The 20,597-nt window shown below is 36.2% G+C and overlaps 1 protein-coding gene across 6 annotated transcripts in view; it reads left to right on the forward strand.

The window, feature by feature from the left end:
• The window catches only part of LRCH3 (leucine rich repeats and calponin homology domain containing 3), a 158,832-nt gene that overhangs the window by 107,300 nt on the left and 30,935 nt on the right, over positions 1–20,597 (forward strand). For 3 of the 6 annotated variants that reach the window (XM_036743312.1, XM_036743307.1, XM_036743309.1), the window contains exons 10-14: positions 4,874–4,950; positions 8,547–8,598; positions 9,002–9,151; positions 12,137–12,184; positions 13,740–13,793. In XM_036743312.1, the coding sequence (XP_036599207.1) occupies positions 4,874–4,950; positions 8,547–8,598; positions 9,002–9,151; positions 12,137–12,184; positions 13,740–13,793 (381 nt within the window). Of the gene's footprint in view, positions 1–4,873; positions 4,951–8,546; positions 8,599–9,001; positions 9,152–12,136; positions 12,185–13,739; positions 13,794–15,574; positions 15,595–20,597 lie in introns of those variants that run through there. The other 3 variants (XM_036743308.1, XM_036743310.1, XM_036743311.1) reach the window with 2 other exon arrangements.

A 20,597-nucleotide genomic window follows, 5' to 3' on the forward strand; every position in this document is an offset into this window, starting at 1 on the left:
ATTCCAGCAGTGCAGAGTAGAAGCATGACGCGTAAATATTTCTATTCAAAACCAACAAAGAAGTTGAGTCTATTCGTGAGTAGGATGTTGATGTCTAGAAATACTCAAAGTTTCAAAACGGTTTATTTGAAAGACACTTCAAACCTGTTTGGAAAATTATGTACTTAGTTCCTTAGTAGCAGAGTGTGATCACTTCAAGACTATGAGTATATTCGTTGGGATTATTTTTATTCTTATGAAAAAGAAAGAAGGCCTTTGACTTTTCTATTTGAATGCTTCTGTATATAATACTTTTTTTGTTGAGGCTATAAGACATCTTATATGTAAAGCTCGATTGTGTTGTATTAACCAAAAGTGGTACAACTCAGGGATAACGCTGGACCAGCTGAATGTTGAACCTATTTATGATTCAAGCCACAAGGGCAAAGGGCAGCTAATTTGCTGCATGATTTACAATAACATCATCTTGACAACGAATTCTTTTTTTGGTCTCTTTAATTATTTTGTGGCTATGTTAAGGGTTCATTGTCAAATTTGATGTTATTTTTGACAATGAAAATGCCTATTAGAGCATCATTTAAACTCTAATACAATAGCTTCCATTAACGTGCTTTAAAAATAATTTGTATCTTTTTAATCCAAATCATTTTATCATATATAATTATTGTTTGTTCTGTACCCTTTTGAAATCTTTTTGCTTGTTTGAAAACTTGGTCCCTTTAAAAATATAACGTACTTTTACCGTACATGACTTAAAATTCAATGAGAAAATATTCTTTGACAGCTTCTCTAATGTTGGCAAAGTATTTGTATAACAAATTTATTGTTTGCTCAAACACTAGTTGATGATTGAATGAGGCCTGCACTGACTTTTAAACAGTATGATCAGTAATTAGAGTATCCCTTGATCTGATGTCTAAATCAAAGGGAGTAGCAATAACCTCATCTCAAGTTCCCCAATTTTGTGCTGCTATCTTGCCTCTATTTTATATACTTTACTACTTCAGAATAGCAAATAGGGACTCCATCCACCAAAGTGTATGACAACTTATTCCATCTTTACTGTAAATAGTCTTCCCAAATTAATAGCCAAAAAAAATATTACCACCAGTGGCCAGTCTCTTGGTGCTGAACCTCTCCAAACTTAACTAGGCTGTGTCAGTCATCAACTTGCATTTATTATGTACCTGCACCGTGATTACAGAGAAAGGCAAAGAAAAAGTCCCTGCTCTCAAGTCCCCTGCTCACAATGTAATAGAGGAAAGAATCTGCAAACAACTACTTACATACAAGATATATATGGGATAAATTGGCAGGGGAATGAGAGTGGTTATTCTCCAGCAGAAAGCACTGAAATTAAGAAGGACTAGGAAAGACTTCTTAGAGAAAGTGAGATATTATCTGAAACATGAAGAAAGCCGGGGAATCTAGAAGACGTAGGTGGGAGGCGGGGCAGCATCCCATGGGGGACAGCCAAAGAAAATGCTCAGAGTTGAAAAGTGGAGTGTCCTGTGCAAAGACTAGTGAAGAGGACAGGGTCACTTGATCGTAGAATATGTGGGTTGTAAGGAGTAAGAAGACTGAAAAGGTAGAAAGGGAGCAGGTTATGAAAGGCTTTGAGAAGGATTTTATATTTGATCCTGGAAGAGGCAGGGAGCCGTTGGAGTTTATTGAATAGAGGGATGGCGAAGTCTGGCCTGCACTTTAGTAAGATGAATTGGACAGTTGAGTAGAAGATGGACTAGAGTAGGGGGGAGTCTTGTGGCAGGGAAACCAGCAAGCATGCTGTGTCAGTTGTCTAGGCATGAGATGATGACCTTCACCAGTCTGGTAGGAGTGCCAGAGAAGAGAAGACGCCATATTCAAGAGATGTTATCAAGGTAAAATCAAGTTTTGACAACAGATTGGATATAAAAGGTGAGAGAGAATGAGGGGTTGAGGATGACACTTAGCTTGTGAGCCTGAGTCACTGGGAAGATGTAGTTTCCTCTACAGTAATAGAGAAATTAGGAAGATGGGAGATTTGGGGGAAAAGATAATGAGTTCAGTTTTGGATATATTGAGTTGCAACTTTAGGTCAGAAGAAAAATTAGGGCAGGATTGTTAGATTTGAGTATCATCAGGCAGAGATGGTAATTAGATGCATGGAAGCTAATGAGGACTCCACACGAAGAAGTATAGAGGGAGACAAGAAGAGGGATCAGTATAGAGTCCTCTGGGTCACCCATTGCTAGCAAGTATAACCTAGATGAAGAATCAGCAAAGAAGACTGAGGAGCAGTTAGATAAGAGGAGAACCAGGAGTGAGTAATGTCTTAAAAACCTATGAGAGAAGAGAATATCAAGGAGAAGAGAATCATTAACAGTGTCAGAGGCTGCAGAGAATTTTAGAAGAATGAGGATTGAGAAAAGCCCATTCGATTTGACAATTGAGCATTCATTAGTAACTTTGGAGAGAGTAGTTTGGGTTTAATTTGTGAGGCCAAAAGCCAGACTGCAAAGAATTAAGAAGAGAGCGAGAAAATAGGAAAAGGAAGTACCTATTGTGAATAGCATTCTCGAGGAGGTTAGCCGCAAAAGGGAGGAGAAAGAGAGTAGTAGTCAGAATGAACAGATCAAATGAGACAGAAGACATATAGCCTGCCACTGACTGGTATTCGGAGCCTTTCTAACTTTATAGAACTCATGACCTCTGAGAAGCCAGAGTCATCTGTCTCTATCTATCTACTAATCATCTATCTCACTGCAATAAGATAACAGAGCAGAATTTTATAGAGGATACAACTATTTTAATCCTGTAAAAAGTAACCTTTTTTCACCTATATTTGTGAACTTGCCAGTGCTATTTCTCTTTTGCTAGGTATATTATGGTATAGTACTATGGAAGTGTAGTAATGATTCCTCTTCCTTTTTCAGGCTGCCCATTACAAATTAATATTAGGAAATTAATGTCCTGGGATAAGATCTATGATAAGAATGATGAAAAGATTTCAGTGCAGGAAATACAAGAGGATAGATGCCTTCTCCTTTCTGGAAATCTCTTGTTTAAGCTGAAATACTAAAATTTTTATTAATTTGTCTCTGACAAACACTTTGGCCAAAATGCAGAGCACTTGGTTTTTCTTCCATAGCATTATACAAAAAATAAGAATTAGATTTTATAGCATCTTGATATTACCAGAAAGCCTTGTAACTACACAAGTACCTATGAGCAGCAAAAATTTATGATAGGGAGATAGTAAAGAAAATTAATTTACCTAATGAGCTCTCCATTGCTAGACATAGTCAAATACGTGCTAATTGACTATCAGGTATAACATAAAAGAGATTCATCTACTGTGTAAAAGATTGAACTAGATGACCTTTAAGGTCCCTTCTGTTTATATTACTATAATACGTGTTTATGTAATCTGTGCAGAGTAAGATAGGATTTTATGAAGTACTAGAGTGTTGTGGGTAGGTGAATATGCTTGTGCTTATGTATAACCGCACTAAATTCCTACTCATCGTCTCCACTGTGGTGTGAAGGAAATGCTAGTTCTCTATTAATAGGGCACTAGCAATTTCAGCCAGGCCGGAAAGCTTTGAATATGGGTTTATTGACAAATGTTCCATCTCTGCCAAATCAAGGCTCACTACCCAGTTCAGCCATAGGAGAATAAACGTCTAGATCGTGGTACTTCTCAGAGATTATCTATATCTACTAAGTTATAGAAGGAAAGTCACAGATCCTTGAAATATTGAAGTGTATATTCCTGACCTTCCACTGATGTCCCACTGTGATGGCTCATCAAGGCATGGAGAGTTTACAGAGTCTTTGAAGGTCATCATCATCAACAACAACAACAACGTTTCTATGCTGCTTTCAGATTTGCAGAGTGCTTTACGCACTTTATCTCATTTGATCCTAGCAGTAACCTTTGAAGTAGATGCCCAGTGTTATCCCCATTTTACAGATAAGGAAACTTACACTTGGAGAGAGGTTAAATGACTTAGCCAGGGTCATACAGCTAATAAATATCTGAGGCCTGTTTCTAACCAGAGTCTTCATGATTCCCAGTCCAGCACTATTCACCAATCCAAAATGATCTTCCAGAAAAGTAAAAGCTCTGGAATGTCCTACCAAGTAAAAAGGGATTCATATAGCTAATATGACCTACTTTGTCAGTTGTCTGAGGATCAGCCTAAGTCTGGAAAGTTCCATTACCACAAGGATCTCCACCAAGTAATAAATATATCCCCAGCAACTCAGAAAAAAGTCCACCTAGATAAAACCAGTGGCCTAGTAAAGGGAGCACTAGATACAGAGTCAGGAAGACCTGAGCTCAAATCTGGCCATAGATGTTTACTACCTCTGTGACCAAGGACACATCACTTAACCTCTGTCCACCTCAATTTACTCAGTAGTAAAATTGGGATAATAATAGCATTTATCTCCCTGAGTTGTTCTGAGGATCAAATGAGATAAATGTAAAGCACCTGTCATAGCATTTGGCACATGGTAGTTACTTGTTCCCTTCTTCTTGCCCTCTCTCTGAGGTATGAAGGGGTTGCAGTCTGAATTGATGTAAGGAACACATGAACCAATAAAATCATTGGTCCTTGAAGTATTAAAACAGGTATTAAGGCTAACCAACACCTTGGTATGGTGGATAGAGCACTGACCTTTGGGACAAGGAGATGCCAAGAAAATCACAAGAAGGATGCTGAAAGGCCAATATGATAAAATTTAATCTGTAGATTCTGCTAAACTATAGTATGAGACAAAATCTCTGATTACATAGTTCAGTATATAATTGAGCTACTATATAATTCATAGTTCAGAATTCAGGATATATATGTTAAATTTGATGTTTCATCTTTATTTGGTTCAGAGTTCACCAGTAAAGCCACTACCTGTTAGAGATTTTCAAAGAACAGAGGACACGAGAAGATACTCTCATCAAAACAGGTATGAGAAATTAGGTCATGTTATTCATAATCATTTACTTCAAAATTAAAATTCAGTGACAAGAGTTTCAAGGATATTGAATTAGAAAAGACTTACTCAGGTTCTAGATTTTTAGAGAACTATTCAACAAAAAAATATGTCTTTCCTGGCTGAAAAGTTTTGAATAAAGTGACTATATAATTTATAGTGCAATTAACCCAGTCATTTTTGTTAGGCCTGATACATTTTTCTTAAATTAAAATTATGTATGTAAAACTAGTCAAACCTAAAATCTTTCAGCAAATAAACGACCTATGCCACGTATTCAAGATATTTTAAACTTTTTTAAATCTCAAATTAAGATTCGTATTCAGCTTTTTATTGCATAATTAATTTGAAGACTATTGTAGATTAGCCTTGTGTAGCGTTTGGTTTGGGGGGGGGGCTTTGGAGGGGGGAAGGCAGGGAAGTTGGGGTTAAGTGACTTGCCCAAGGTCACACAGCTAGCAAGTTAAGTGTCTGAGATCAGATTTGAACCCAGATCCTCCTGACTCCAGGGCTGGTGCTCTGCTCGCTGCGCCACCTAGCTACCCTCTTGGGTAGTGTTCTAAATGAAATGTGACTCTCTTATAAAATTTTACTGAACACTTAAAAGTGTAATTATGAAAGGATCTGCCTTAAAACTAGGAAGAGCTTGTTCATTTGTAGGTTAGAGAGATAAGGAAAAGCAAAAACAAAGTATTATTCTCATTTTACAGTCTGGGAAACTGAAACACAAAACATTAATCATGTGCTCACATGTTTTCCATTAATGACCTTTACATTCAAAGGTGCTTCCAAAATTTACTTCTTAGGGCTTAAAAAGCTGCCTCTCATCTCAGAATTCCAAAAATTCATTGTTTATAAGCTGAATATAAGAAGAAAGTTTTATGGCCTTTAGTTTTTTACTTCCCTAATGTTTAGGATGGGAATAAAGACCAAACCATTCATTTCATTGGAATAAGAAATTCTTGGCTGAGTAAACTCACACTAGCGATGCATGTCAGCACCTTCTCTGTAACTTGTGGTCTTAGAGTTGCCTGGAGCACTGAGAACTGAAGTTACTGGTCTAGGGTCACACTGCCAAAAGAAAATTAATATAATAGCATTGTTGCCTTAAAATTAAAAGAAGCAGTTCCTTAAAAGATCAGGTTCTCATTTCCAAGGCATATAAGGAACTTATTCAAATGTATAAGAATAAGTCATTTTCAACTGATAAATGATCAAAGGCTATGAATAAGCAGTTCTCAAAGGAAGAACTCAAAAATATCAAGAACTAGATTAAAAAAATGTTCCAAATCACAAATGATTAGAGAAATACAAACAAAACAACTTCGAGGTCCCACCACAATGATAGTTGTTTGAGGGAAGAGGCTGGGGTAAGATAGGCATATCATTGTACTGATGGTAGGCTTTTGAATTGTCCCAGCCATTCTGGAAAGCATTAGAAGTATTTAATTAGTACTTTTTGCTCTGTCAAAGAATTAGAAACTAAGGGGTACCCATCAATTGGAGAAAAGCCTGAACAAATTATGGCATGTGAGTGTAAGAAATAACCAACTGAACTAGTGATAGGAATGTAAGAAAAGGTCATCGTAGCATTTAAATATGTGTCTGTGCGTACGTGTGTGTGTGTGTATGTGTGTGTGTGTGTGTATGCATGCATACGTGTATATAGATATATACATACACACACATACATACAGAAGAGTTTCAGAGGAGACACAGACAAGCAGCTTTGAAACATTTTGAATTAATTTAAGTCTTTTTTAGAAAAATAATTGTGTTGATTTTGAGAGAGCATAATTTTTTTCAACAAAATTATATGATAGCAAATTAAGACATCTTTTATATTTGGCCTTCCCAGCAGAATCACTTGCTGTAGCTTCTCATTGGATTTCTTGATCATTAATCAAGCTGGTGCAAATTTCAGATTTTAGCTGGAATAGGTATGTGGAAACTGGATGGTCTTTCCCTGCTCAGGCAGCCATCTTGTCCAGAAAAGAAAATTCCACTTTCCATGGTACATGAATATTTGTTTTTGAGAAATCCAGTGGTATTTGTTAAAGCAAAGGCTTCTGGCAGGTAGTCATACAGAGTTAAAATTTCATGCTTTCTTAGAACATACAACTCTTCATCCTCCCTCTGAGACATGAATCTTACCCTAATAGAATTTACAGTCTAGGTGAAGATATGTTATAAATACTGCAAAAAGCAATTTTTAAAAATGTCATATTTATGCTTTATTGCCAAATCAGTGACATAGGTGTCATGAATTTAATTGAAGAGCTAGATCACTTCATACCGGATTGTCTTTGAAGGTTCCATGGAACGGAGGAGATTGGAACTAAAATATATTTCTTTATATTGCCACCTTATATTGTCTATAAACAGTTTAGGGAAGTAAGCCTTATTAGAGTTCGGAGATAGGAAATTAGTTTAGCCTTGGAGCCCTCATAGAAGGGATGGAACTTGAGGCTGGCACTTTGGAATATGGAGGGAAGAGCACAGACATTTTACACATGAGGAATATTATATTTAATTTGGAGTCAGCAGTCATTGTATGTTAAAGAGACACACTGATGAACACACTGGACCAAGAGGTTTACCAGAAGGTTTTTGAGTTATAGTAGGTGATGATATTGAACTGGATGGGGCTAGCTCAGGAGAGCCTTTAAGCCAAGCTGAGATATTAGAATCCTGCCATGTATGCACGGAGAGATCCTTTGGAGCCTTTGAGCAAGGGAGTGACTTGATAAATGTAAAGTAACCTGATTTCTAATGATTAAGGATGATTTAGTTATAGTTGTGACAGTCAGGTCCTAAATAGCATGACAAAAACTAGAAAAAGTTAATATTCTGAAAACTTTTGTTTTCAGAAAAAATAATAAATTACAGGTTTACAGAAAAGAGCCAAGTGCTAAAGACTTAAGAAAAGAAATCACTTACATAATACTGCAACGTGAAAATAAGAATTTTTTAAGTACCAAATTGCTGCCCTTTGTTAAAAAATCAAAATTAGCTGAATTTTCATATTCTACTGTTAAATAGTTTTCTTACAAGTGACAGAGTTTTTCTATTGAAAACCAGAACAAGGTTAATAAGAGTCATTACCAAGCTATCTTGTGGGCCAGATTTACACCTGCAAAATGTTCTTGTGTATAAAAAAGATCTTGATTTACATGCATCTCTGTGGTTCATTCTGGTAAAGATAATAATAGCTATCTGTGACATAATAAATATGATTAAGTTTGAAAAAGTTACCTTAGATAACTGTAGTTATCTTTAGTTAACTATATTTGGCCCAGTGATATAAACACTGGTTAGCAGACAGTACATTAATCAGTGATATCAAATAACATGAAACATGAGTTAGTATCATTAATCATTACTTTAGCTTCACTTAATGATGAGCTCAGGTTTACAAAATGTAGTTGCTTTTACAATACTTACCACACTGTTGTAGTTTATTGATAACAGTCTACTGGAAGGCTGTCTTTGCAATGTATTAAAATTATACATGTCACTTGAATCTGTATTTATCTAGTTACCAAAAAGTGTTTCTTTCTTTTGATCAGGATCCCAGTTGAAGCATCTTATCTTCTATCACTGTCACAGAGTCACAGTCAGGTAATTTGCTGAGTGGTAGAGCTTAATTTTCAGAAAAAAAAAAAAACTACTTTTGTGTTATTAAACCAGTTGCCGTTGGTTTTCTAGATATGTCACCTGTTATCTGTTTGTGGGCTCACATAAGTTATATAATGTGATTCTATGATTTTATGTGCAAACACTAAAATTAATTAGGCATTGCCAATTTCTAGCCCCTTTCAAAACTGAAAACTAGCTTTTTCCCCTCAGGTTATTTTAGTCCAAATCAACAAAATGCAAACTATAGAAAAGATTGAAAGTACACTTATTTTAAGGAATGGTAGATGACAGAGAAAAGCGCTTTGGGCTGTTCCTTATCTCCTGTTGTGAAATTAGTCTTAAAACTATACCCATTTGCTCATAAAGAATAACAATGTTTTTGTAGATTTCACAGACAGACACAGAATTTCACCGGAGACGAGAGCAGTTAGTAGAGCGTACACGGAAAGAAGCACAACTTGCTGCCCTACAGTATGAAGAGGAGAAAATAAGGACCAAACAAATACAAAGAGATGCGGTTTTGGACTTTGTCAAGGTGAGATCTTTCAACCAGTGTTCAAAATTTTATCTAGAAGTACAAAAGTACATGTGCTTCTGATACTATTGGTGTGGATTGTCCTGTGTTGGTATTCCATTGAGTAAATTTATTTTATTTTGATTTTTTTTTCTCCCAATTAAAAGTAATTACTCACTGAAAATATAGATTGATAGTGATTTGTGGTTCTGTGAAAAAGAATTTGAAAATCTAGCATCACTTTGATTTTAATTTTCTCCCCTTATTTATTTATTTATTTATTTATTTATTTATTTATTGGTTGGTTGGTTGGTTGGTTGGTTTATTTATTATTTACTTGTTTTTAGCATATTTTAGAATTTTGACTTCCAAATTCTCTCACTCCATCCAGCCTCTCCCCTACCCACTGAAAGGACAAGCAATATGATACCTATTATATATGTGAAATGCAAAACATATTTCCATATTAGCTATGTCACAAAAAAACAAGAAAAATAAAGTAATGTTTTATTAGCTTCCATTTGCTCCATTCTAATTTGTAAGGAACCTAGGAGAGATAATTTTAAAATTATTGGACTACCTGAAAGCCATGATCAAAAAAAGGGCCTAGACATCATCTTTCAAGAAATTATCAAGGAAAACTGCTCTGATATCCTAGAACCAGAGGGCAAAATAGAAATTGAAAGAATATACTGATCACCTCATGAAAGAGATCCGAAAAGGAAAACTCCTAGGAATATTGTAGCCAAATTCCAGAGGTCCCAGGACAAGGAGAAAATATTGCAAGCAGCCAGAAAGAAACAATTCAAGTATTATGGAAACACAGTCAGGATAACACAAGATTTAGCAGCTTCTACATTAAGGGATTGGAGGGCTCAGAATATGAGATTCCAGAGGTCAAAGGAGCTAGAATTACAACCAAAAATCACCTACCCAGCAAAACTGAGTATAATCCTTCAGGGAAAAAGATGGACATTCAGTGAGGTAGAAGACTTTCAAGCATTCTTGATGAAAAGGTCAGAGCTGAATAGAAAATTTGACTTTCAAACACAAGACTCAAGAGAAGCATGAAAAGGTAAACAGGAAAGAGAAATCATAAGGCACTTAGTGAAGTTGAACTGTTTACATTCCTACATGGAAAGATGATATTTGTAACTTATGAGAACTTTCTCAGTATTAGGGTAGTTGGAGGGAAGACAGATAGACAGACAGACAGAGGGCACAGGGTGAGTTGAATATGAAGGGATGATATCTCAAAAATAAAGTTAAGGGGTGAGAGAGGAATGTACTGGGAGAAGGAGAAAGGAAGAGGTAAAATGGGGTAAATTATCTCCCATAAAAGAGACAAGAAAAAGTTATACAGTGGAGGGGAAGAAGGGGGAGGTGAGAGAGAATGAATGAACCTTACTCTCATCAGAGTTGGCTTAAAGGTGGAATAAGATACACACTCAGTTGGATATGGAAATCTATCTTACCATACTAGAAAGTAGGGGAGATGATAGAAGGGAGGGCAGATTGGGGGAGGGGTAATCAGAAGCAAACACTTTTGAGGAAGGACAGGGTCAAAGAAGAGAATAGAATAAATGGGTGGCAGGATAGGATAGAGGGAAATATAGTTAGTCTTTCACAACGTGGAAGTGTTATGAAGTTTGGAAGTGTTTTGCATGACTACACATGTATAACCTATATCAAATTGCTTGCCTTCTTAATTGGGGTGGGCAAGGAGGGAGGGAGATAATTTGGAACTCAAAGTTTCAGAAGTGAATGTTGGAAGTTGTTTTTACATGCAACTGGGAAATTAGATATACATGCAGTGGGGTATAGAAATCTATCTTGCCCTACAGGAAAATAGAAGGGGGAGGGGTTAAGAGAAGAGGGGGGATGATAGAAGGGAAGGCATATTGGAGGAGAGGGGTAATCAGAATGCATGTCATCTTGGGGTGGGGGAGGGGAGAGATGGGGAGAAATTTTGGAACTCAAAATTTTGTGGAAGTGAATGTTGAAAACTAAAAATAAATTAATAAAAATAATTTTTAAATAAGAAAAAAAGAAATCCTTAAAGGATAAATCAGTGGTCCATAGGACCTTGGACTTTTTGTAGGAAAGAGTTATTGTATATGTCCAAACCTGTGATTTCATCAAGATAGAAATTCGTAGGGAGGACCTTCCTTCTATCAACAGACCTTAGCAACTACTCTGCCACTTAGAGGCTTTTAAAGTTACATGGGCTATCCAGTTCAGATTAAAAGGAGTTCCTGCCAACAACATATTGACCACACATTAACATTATGTTATATTATATTTTCATTTATGTTATTAAGCTATTCCCATTTGCATTGCCCTCTCTGGTTTAGGCGACTTACCGAGGGTCACACATTCAGTATGTGCAAAGGTAGGCCTTGAACCCTGACTGGCACTACCTCTTTATCTGCTATGCCATGTGTCTAGCACCTTATGTATAATGTGCATTTAATATGTGTTTTTGAGTGAAAGGATAAATGATTGAGAGAAGAAGGAACCAGCAATAACTGTAAGGTGGTATCCCTAATACAGTTGGAAATACAAAGCTAATTTGGAATTACTTTTGTAGAGACAACAATAAGAGAATAATTGCTTTGAGAGAGTGAATGGGGCAAAGGAAAAATGTAACTATGACTGTGGTTATGAATGTATTCACCTACTTTTAATTTCATACATATAAATGTAATAGTACTGCATATGAGTTTGTTGAATTTCTCCTTTTTCAGTTATAAGACCTTGAAGACAAGGGCCATCAGATTTCCTTATATTGTAATCCTTGAACCCCGTTGGCATAGTGCCTCGTACACAGCAGGTGCTTAATAATTGATTTAAAAAAAAAAACCTGTGGTTTCATTGGTATAGGAAAAGCCCCATCAGAAAACTCCCCCTACTAATACAAATACACCATATGTGTATGCTTTGTGAAGATCAAAATTTCTCTTTTGTGATTTATTTAGTCCTAACAAGCTATATCTTTATTTATAGCAAAAAGCATCACAGAGTCCACAGAAACAAAGCCTTCCTGATAGTGAGGTAAGAGAGTAAGATTGTATCGTGACATCATCTTTGAAATTTAATATTATCTCTCAGATGATGGAATTTAGTGTTATTAACAGTTTTTTCTAATCAGAATTTTTCCTTTATCTCAAAATTTCACATGTTCTGTACATCTCCTTCTGCATGATTTTTTTTATCACGTACTATCTTTCTGTCACTAATTATTCCTTGTTTGCAAGTTAGTTTTAGTATTGAATAGACTGTTTATTTGTTCATGTGTACAATTTCCTGGCCTTGCTAAGAAGTCACTCAGTTGTTTTGAACTAATTTTCTTTCTGATAACATTGTTAAAACTTGCATTTGTTTTACAAGTAACATATTCCTTCTACAATGCCATCTTATTATTCCCACTATATGATCCTCACCCTCTAGAAAATTTATGTGAAAATGTGTCAAGTAACAAAGGCAAGTTCCAGTTTCTACTTTACTTTTGTAAAGTAAGTTATTTATATGATGAATGTGTTACACAATTAAATGCTTGTTGAATATTGGTAATTAGGTAAGTTTGAATGCAGAATAAATTTAAAAATTATGCTTAGACTCAGACTTGATAGAGAATTTGTTTCCAGTCATATAATCATTCATTAGGCATAGTGTTGTGTGTAGAGAGAGGACCGTCCTTGGAACCTGCAAGACCTGGATTCAAGTCTTGCTTTTGACACATCTTAGATGTGTATTATAGATCTGCTTCAGTGGAAGAAGTTCTCTAGACTAATAATGAATTAGTGGTCCAGACCAAAATAAAGTTGTTGGTGTTGGTGTTGTTTTTAATTTTAACTGTGTAACTGAACATCATTTCATTTGAATTTTTTTATATTCAGGCCTTTGAGTTGGCAGAGTACCTGAAAGACAATAGAGTTATAAGTCCAACAGAACTTTTGAAGCCATTAGAACACATATTGTTTCTTAACCTCCCTTCTCCTAAATATTTTCTTCTTTCTTGATAATATATTCATAGATTATTTAAATTTTCTAAAAAGTTAAACTGCTTCTGGACAAAATCAAAAGAGGAAAATACCTGGAATTTTAACTTTTAAATGTATCTATTCTAAGTGTTTGAGTGTTTGACTCCTGTAGTCCTGAGTTTTCTTTGAGAAGCCTAATTGACAGGCGACCAAACTCACCATGAGCGGGCCCAGATTCCTTCCTGCTTTTGCCTCTTTCTCACTGAATGGCCATGAAAATGTCACTGTAGTGCTGCTCTGTGCTTCTGCTTCCTCTTCTACATAGTGTGAACTACCTTATTTCCTTCTTGCTCACAAGGGATTTTGGGTGGCGTGTAAGTTGTTTTTATATAGTAACATTCACCCAGTGAAGTCCAAGTATTCATAACACAGAGTAAGCATTTAATAAATGTTTGTTGATTAATTGATATGAATGGAACGCCAAGGGCAGTGTGAATGTGGTACTTTGCTAGCAATCTTCTCATTACATCAAATGTCTTCTTCCAAAGTGTGTGTATTTGTTTATATTATCTTCTGCCCTTGCTGTATATTGTTGACATTACTTCATTTTTCTCCCACTTCCCTAGTGTCCCTTTCCATCAAGAAGGTCTCAACACACTGATGATAGTGCCTTGTTAGTGGTAAGAACCTTGCACGAAATACAAGTTTTACACTGCCAAGTCTAGAGGGCATAGATTGTCATGAATATACACTTCCCTCGGAAATATTCCAAATAACATAAAACATGATGGCCTTCAAGGTAATTTTTCCCCCAAAGAGCTATACGTCTTCATTTGTAACATATCAGTTTAGTTTACCATGCACTATAGCCATGGTAAAAAAATAACCTTTTCCCTTTCTCTAAAAGTTAACAATTTAAATTGGGAACTGAGTAATTTCATTTTTGAATGTTGTTGGGAAATAGCTTTGGTTTCTAAGTATACATATTGTCACCTCATAATTGTTTCACCATTAATTTTTGGTCCATAAACCATCTGTTTTGACTAAATTACCTTTCTGACATATAGTTAATCATAAAATTAGATATCTGCCTACTTGTTCTTAAAAACCTAAGCTATGCTGATAATAATTCTTTTGTTTTATAACTCTTTAATACGTGAATTAGAAATCCAGCTTACCTCTTAAATCTTTTTAAAGATTAATGTTTCCTTGTGCTGCCTGTTTTAATCATCAGAAAATTAGTTCAATCTTCATTAAAGTCATGAAATCATCACTTTTCTGTACCCTGTGAGGAGGAACCTATCACAAAATAACTGTCATGTTTTATGTTATCTTACTTGTTGCACTAGCTTTTAAATTTAGCACTTTAGAAATCTGGTGACTGTAGCAGTTCCCTATCCTCTTTTACATTTCAAAGTAATGCTTGATTCAACTTCCTGACCTTGCATGGAATGACTGCATGCTTAAGTTTGAAATTCTTATTACATCTCTCTACCATTGTCAAAATTTCTGTATGTTCTGCAACCATTGTTCATTTCAGTTTGAGAAAGACGAAGCACATTTAACTGGAAAATCTTCTTGTAGATCTCTCTGAAAGTTTGCTGAAGTTTCCATGGTATTAAAGTTTTCATTTGGTATTACTGACACCATTACTTTTTCATTGAAATGATAGCAAATATAATAGAGGACTAATAAATTACAAAGATTTGGCTTTCAAGTTCATTGTGCCCAAAACCTATCATGTTTAATCTAAAATAGTGAAACTAGAAAAATTCTTCTTAATATGAGGTACTTTTTAAGTTGTTAATAATTTAGTTATTGATTAAAATGAGTGACTTATTTAATTGGGCATCTTTGAAAAGAAAATCCCAGGATAACGACTGGCCAGAGTTCTAGTTTAGCCCAATTTCAGTAATAATAGTAATACCAGCTAATATTCATGTAGCTCTTTAAGATTTGCAAAGCACTTAATTTGTATTATCTTTTCTGATCCACACAACAACCCTACACGGTAGGTACTACTGTTATTTCCTTTTTGCAGATAAAGAAACTGAACCTAAGAAAGATTAAGTGACACACTGCTAGTAAGAGTCTGAAGTAGGACTTGAACTCAGGTCTTCCTGGCGCCATCTATATTGCCATGTTCTATCCATCATGCCATGTAGCTGCTACCTCAGTATTATGTATTTTAAACCACATGACTATATATTTCTGAAATTCCTAAGAATGCATTTTTCTAACATGGTAAAAATTTTCTGGAATGCCTTAACAACTGTTTGCTTACTGAATTTAAACAGAAATCTCTTAATCTCAGAATTAGAGTGACCTCTAATAAAGATGTGTACTTCTTCTGCTCCACCCCTTACTTTTATTCTACTGACTGTAGCCAAGATATCATAAAGTATACGAAGGGTAGCTTCAGTCCCCTTTTTCTTCTCCTCCCTCTCTCCACTCCATCCAGTGACCTTTTGGTGGCCTAATAACCTATTCTATGAAGAAGTGATCTGATAAAACTACTTTGCACTACCAGTCACCGTGACCATTCTTGTTGCCTGTGAGAAAAGGAAAATGATAAATGTTGGAGAAGATGTGGGAAAATTGGAACACTAATGCATTGTTGGTGGAGCTAAGAACTGATCTAACCCTTCTGGAGAGCAATTTGGAACTATACCCAAAGGGCTATAAAAATGTGCATACCCTTTGACCCAGCAATACCACTAACTAGGTCTGTATCCCAAATAGATCATAAAAAAGGGGAAAGGACCCACGTGTACAAAAATATATACAGCAGCTCTTTTTGTGGTGGCAAAGAATTGGAAGTTGAGAGGATGCTCATCCATTGGAGAATGGTTGAACAAGTTGTGGTATAATGAATATAATGGAATACTATTGTGCTACAAGAAATTATGAGTAGGTGGATTTCAGAAAAACCCGGAAAGTCTTACGTGATCTGATGCTGAATGAGGGGAGCAGAACCAGGAGAATATTGTACACAGCGAAAGAAACATTGTACAATGACCAACTTTGTTAAACTTAGCTCTTCTCAGCAATACAGTGATCCAAGACAATCCAAAAGACTCATGATGGAACATGCTATCCACATCCATAGAAAGAACTATGGATTCTGAATGCAGATCAAAGCATACTGTTTTCACTTTTTTTTGTTTTTTCTTTCTCGTGGTTTTTCCCTTTTGTTCTGATTTCTTCTTTCACAACATGACTAATATGAAAATATGTTTAACATGATTGTACATGTATAACCTAAAAAAAAAAGAAGCGGATGTACTTGTGAAAAAAATCAGAATGACACAGGAACTCTAAGAAACTTACCATTTTGCCCTTTAAGGTGCAAAATATATTACCATACATAGAGAAATTTTTATGATATTAGTTAAGTATTCGTTCATTTTCTACAGTGTGTTGAACTATGCCAGATGTAGTGGAAAGGGTGTGATACAAAGTAAATATAATAAGTGCTTTTTTCCCTCAAAAAGTTTATGATATAAGGGTGATCCACAGGTTTCAGTACAGTTTTAAGCTTTCAAAGTTTGAAGCTCAAAACTTCAGTAAGACTTTTGGGACAACTTTTATATTTGGGGAAAAAGAATTACCTTTTATCCTTGGGGAGACAACCATTATGTATAACTAACTGTTAAACTTTTGATATTGGGTGAAAATGAAAAAGGAATTAAAAGAAGGGGTAAACAAGTATGGGCTGAATTAGTAGAAAGTTTTGTATAGGGGGGTAGATTTTGAGTTGAGTATTCAAGAATGGTGAGGATTTAGAGAGATGGAGGAAGGAGAGCATTCCAGGAATAGGAAAAACAGAAGTGGAAATGAGCAGTGCAATGTTTAGGTGATAGTAAGGAGGCCTATCTCACTGCAGCAGAAGGTACTTACTCAAGAATAATGGGAAGTAAGATTGAAATATCGCATTGGGACCCAATTATGGTGGACCTTGAAAGGCAAACAGATTTTTAGATTTGTTGTAGTAGGCAGAAGAGGAACATTTTAAGTTTCCTAAATAAGACAGTGGTGCCATGGTAATGTTGTTTTAAGAAGGTTACCTTTAAGAGTATTCAGAATAAATTGGAAAAGAGAAAACAGAGAGACCAATTCAATTAAACATGTATTAAGTACTTTGTGTAAAGCGCTATAATGGGTGCCAGATATGCAAAGATAAAAACAAAACAGCCCCTTGCCTTCAAGAAGCTTCCATCCTTTCAGGGGAAAGGAGAGGGGACAGGCAAAGGGCACAACATGAACAGGTAAGTAAATTTAGGGCAATATGAGGAGAGAGAAAATGCTAGAAACTGGCAGAAACAGAGAAAGTGTCTCATAGAAGGTGGCATATGAGCAAACCTGAGCCTTGAAGGAAGATAAGGATTCTGAGAGGAAAGAATGAAGAGGAAGCTTAGTGGAGCGTGCTGCTTTTGTAAATGCCCAGGGGAAGGCAGAATGTCAAACTGGTGAACAGCTAGTAGTTCAGTTTAGCAGCAGTACAGTTGTACCACACTAGTAAGAACTCAAGGCTGAGAATTGACAGGACAAGAAAAGTGGAAGGATAATGGAGCAGGGGATTCCAGAATGGAGGACAGTGATCCTCCTTAACCCTGAAAGCAGAAAAGTTGAGTCCAGAGCAAAGGAGATAGATTGTAGAACAGCTGGGGACTGGTTTGGAAGCTGTTAAAATAATATAGGTGTGTGAGGAAGAGTACCTGAAATAGCATGGAAACGTAGGAAAAAGGGGAGGGGTGAATCTGAGATCTCTTTTGAAGAATGGAATTTGATGACATTAAATGTCCAAGGTGATGTTCTAGCTTGCGTGACTAGTAAAAATGGAGTACAGGCAAAAATGGAATAGATGCATGAGCTTACTGAAGGAGTTAGCATATGGAGAGAGGAAAAGGAGAAGCCTTGAGGGACCCTCTCACAGGAAGTTTAAGAAAAGAATAGACAGCAAAGGAAATGGAAAAAGTATTGTCATAGAAATAGAGAAACCAGGGAAATGCAGTAATACAGAATCGTTGAATAAATCCAGAAAGGACTATAAAAATAAAATATTTCAGCTTTATGTTTTTATAAATGACAAAACTGAGGCCTAGAGAGGTTGTAACTTCCCCATTGTTCTACCACTAATTAGTGACATAATTAAGACTAGAATTCAGGTCTCCAGAGTATACGTTTTAGTGCTTTCCACTAATAATAATTAAACACATTTATGTAACATTTTATAACTTATAAAATGGTTTCCTTACAGCAGCTCTGTAAGGTAGATAGTGCAAATCTTATCTTCCCCATTTTACAACTGACCCAAGGGAGATGGAAAAGAAGATGATGATGACGATAATATCAAATGATGTCTGTGTAGTATTGTAATATTTGCATGTGTATGATCTCATTTGAGATTATGCCTAATGACGTTGAAGCTGGAATCAACCATACACTTCTGGTTTTGCTTTCTTTTCCAAATAGAATGATATTTGAAATGTATAGGAAAGAATAAAATGGATACTAAGGATTAAGAGACAGTATGAAATCATTTAATTCCTTTTGAGTTCAGTACACCAGGCAGAGGATATGATTACTGAGTTGTTCTGTCAGTGATTCTTGGATGATGGAGAACGAGCAAAGTGCCCCAAGATTGGAGTAAAGCAGATGTCCTGATTTTCAGAAAGGAGGAAGAAAATAACTCTGGGCCATTAAGTTTGGCTTTCTTAAATGGGTATACTTTATATGTAGGTAGGTGGTGCAGTGGATAAAGCTCTGGGTCTGGAGTCAGGAAGACCTGAGGTCAAATCCAGCTTCAGATACTTACTAGTGGCTGTGGAACCTTGGACAAGTCACATAACCTTTGTCTGTCTCTCTTTCTTTGTCTGTAAAATGGGGATAATAATAAACACCTACCTCATAGGGTTTTGGGGAGGGTCAAATGAAATCATATTTGTAAAGCACTTAGCGCGCTGCCTCCCACGTCGTAAGTGCGTAATCAGTGCTAGCTATTTGTATCGTCATCATCATCTTGACTTTGCACTTATAAATTGTTGTAGATTCCTGCCCCCCGCAATGCATTCTCTAATACAGTGTTTGAAAGCAGAATTGTAGAATATAAAATTAAAAGGATGGTTAGCAAACATTTAAAAAATAAAGGGGAATTCACAAAAAGTCAGTATGACTAACCTCGTGTTCTTTTTTGGTAAGATTACTTAAATGTTATCAAGGAAATACTGTAGCTTAGTTTACCTAAATTTTAGCAAAATATTGATGAAAGTCTCTTCTGCTATTCTTATGAACAAGCAGGATTTAGTATAGATGACAAGTCAGTTAGATGGACGTAGACAGGCTTTGCCTTTCCATTTTGATTTCATGTTACTGTCACACATTTTGATTTCCAGTCAGATTTGCCTACTAACTTCTTATGCATAGTGTTCCATCTTTTTCCTCCACAGCTTTGTACAAGTATCCCCCATATCTAAAATGTTGTTCCTCCTCACTTCTACTTCGTAGAATCTCTACCTTCCTTTAAAGTAGAATTCAGCCCTCAGCCTCTGTACTCTGAGTTCAGCAGAGGAAGCCCCAGTCAGAAACTCAACAAATCTATTCTCAAGGTCCAGGCAAGAGAGATCCTCAACTCTTGTGAAAATCACACTGTTGAAGTTGATCTCTTTACTGCAAAAGGTGTCTTCTGAGCTGCTGTGTCCAGTGGTACTTCTACCAGCATCTAGGAAACCTTGGAGCTCCGAGATAATGGTAAGACCTCTTATGTGAGGAAAGATCTCTCAAAAGCAGTTGAGCACATCAATAAAACTGTTGCTCCAACCCTGAGAAGCAAGAAATTGAGTGTTGTGGAGTATGAGAAGACTAACAGATTGAAAGTAGAGATGGATAGAACTGAGAATAAATTTAGATTTTGAGCAGATGCCATATTGGGAGTGTCTCTGGCTGTTTGTAAGGCCAAAGCTGCTTTAAAAAAAAAAAAAAGGTATTCCCCTATACCACCAAATTGCTGACCTTGCAAATAATGGGAATCATTCTGCCAACTCCAGCCTTCTGTGTGATCAGCAGTGACTCCCATGCTGGTAACAAGCTGGCAGTGCAGGAGTACATGATTCTTCTTGTTGGAGCAGCAATCTTCAAGGAGGCCAGGGTCATCGAAGCTGATGTCTTCAGTAACCTATAGAATTTGATCAAGCAGAAATATGGACAGGATCCCATCAGTGTAGGTGACAAGGGTGGCTTTGTTTCTAACATCCTGGAGAATAAAGAAGCTCTGGAGTTGCTAAAGAATGCCATTGGTAAGGTGGCTATACTAATAAGATCATAAATCACATGAATCTTGCCGCCCCAGAATTCTTCCAAACTGGGAAGTAGGGGCTTCAAGCCTTCTTAGGACCCCAGCAAATATGGTTCCCTTACTGTACTTGGGGACCTCTATGAGACCTTCATCAAGGACTACACTACAGCATCTATTGAAGATCCCTTTG

This window comes from Trichosurus vulpecula, chromosome 2 (assembly GCF_011100635.1).
Source record: "Trichosurus vulpecula isolate mTriVul1 chromosome 2, mTriVul1.pri, whole genome shotgun sequence".
NCBI lineage: Eukaryota > Metazoa > Chordata > Mammalia > Diprotodontia > Phalangeridae > Trichosurus > Trichosurus vulpecula.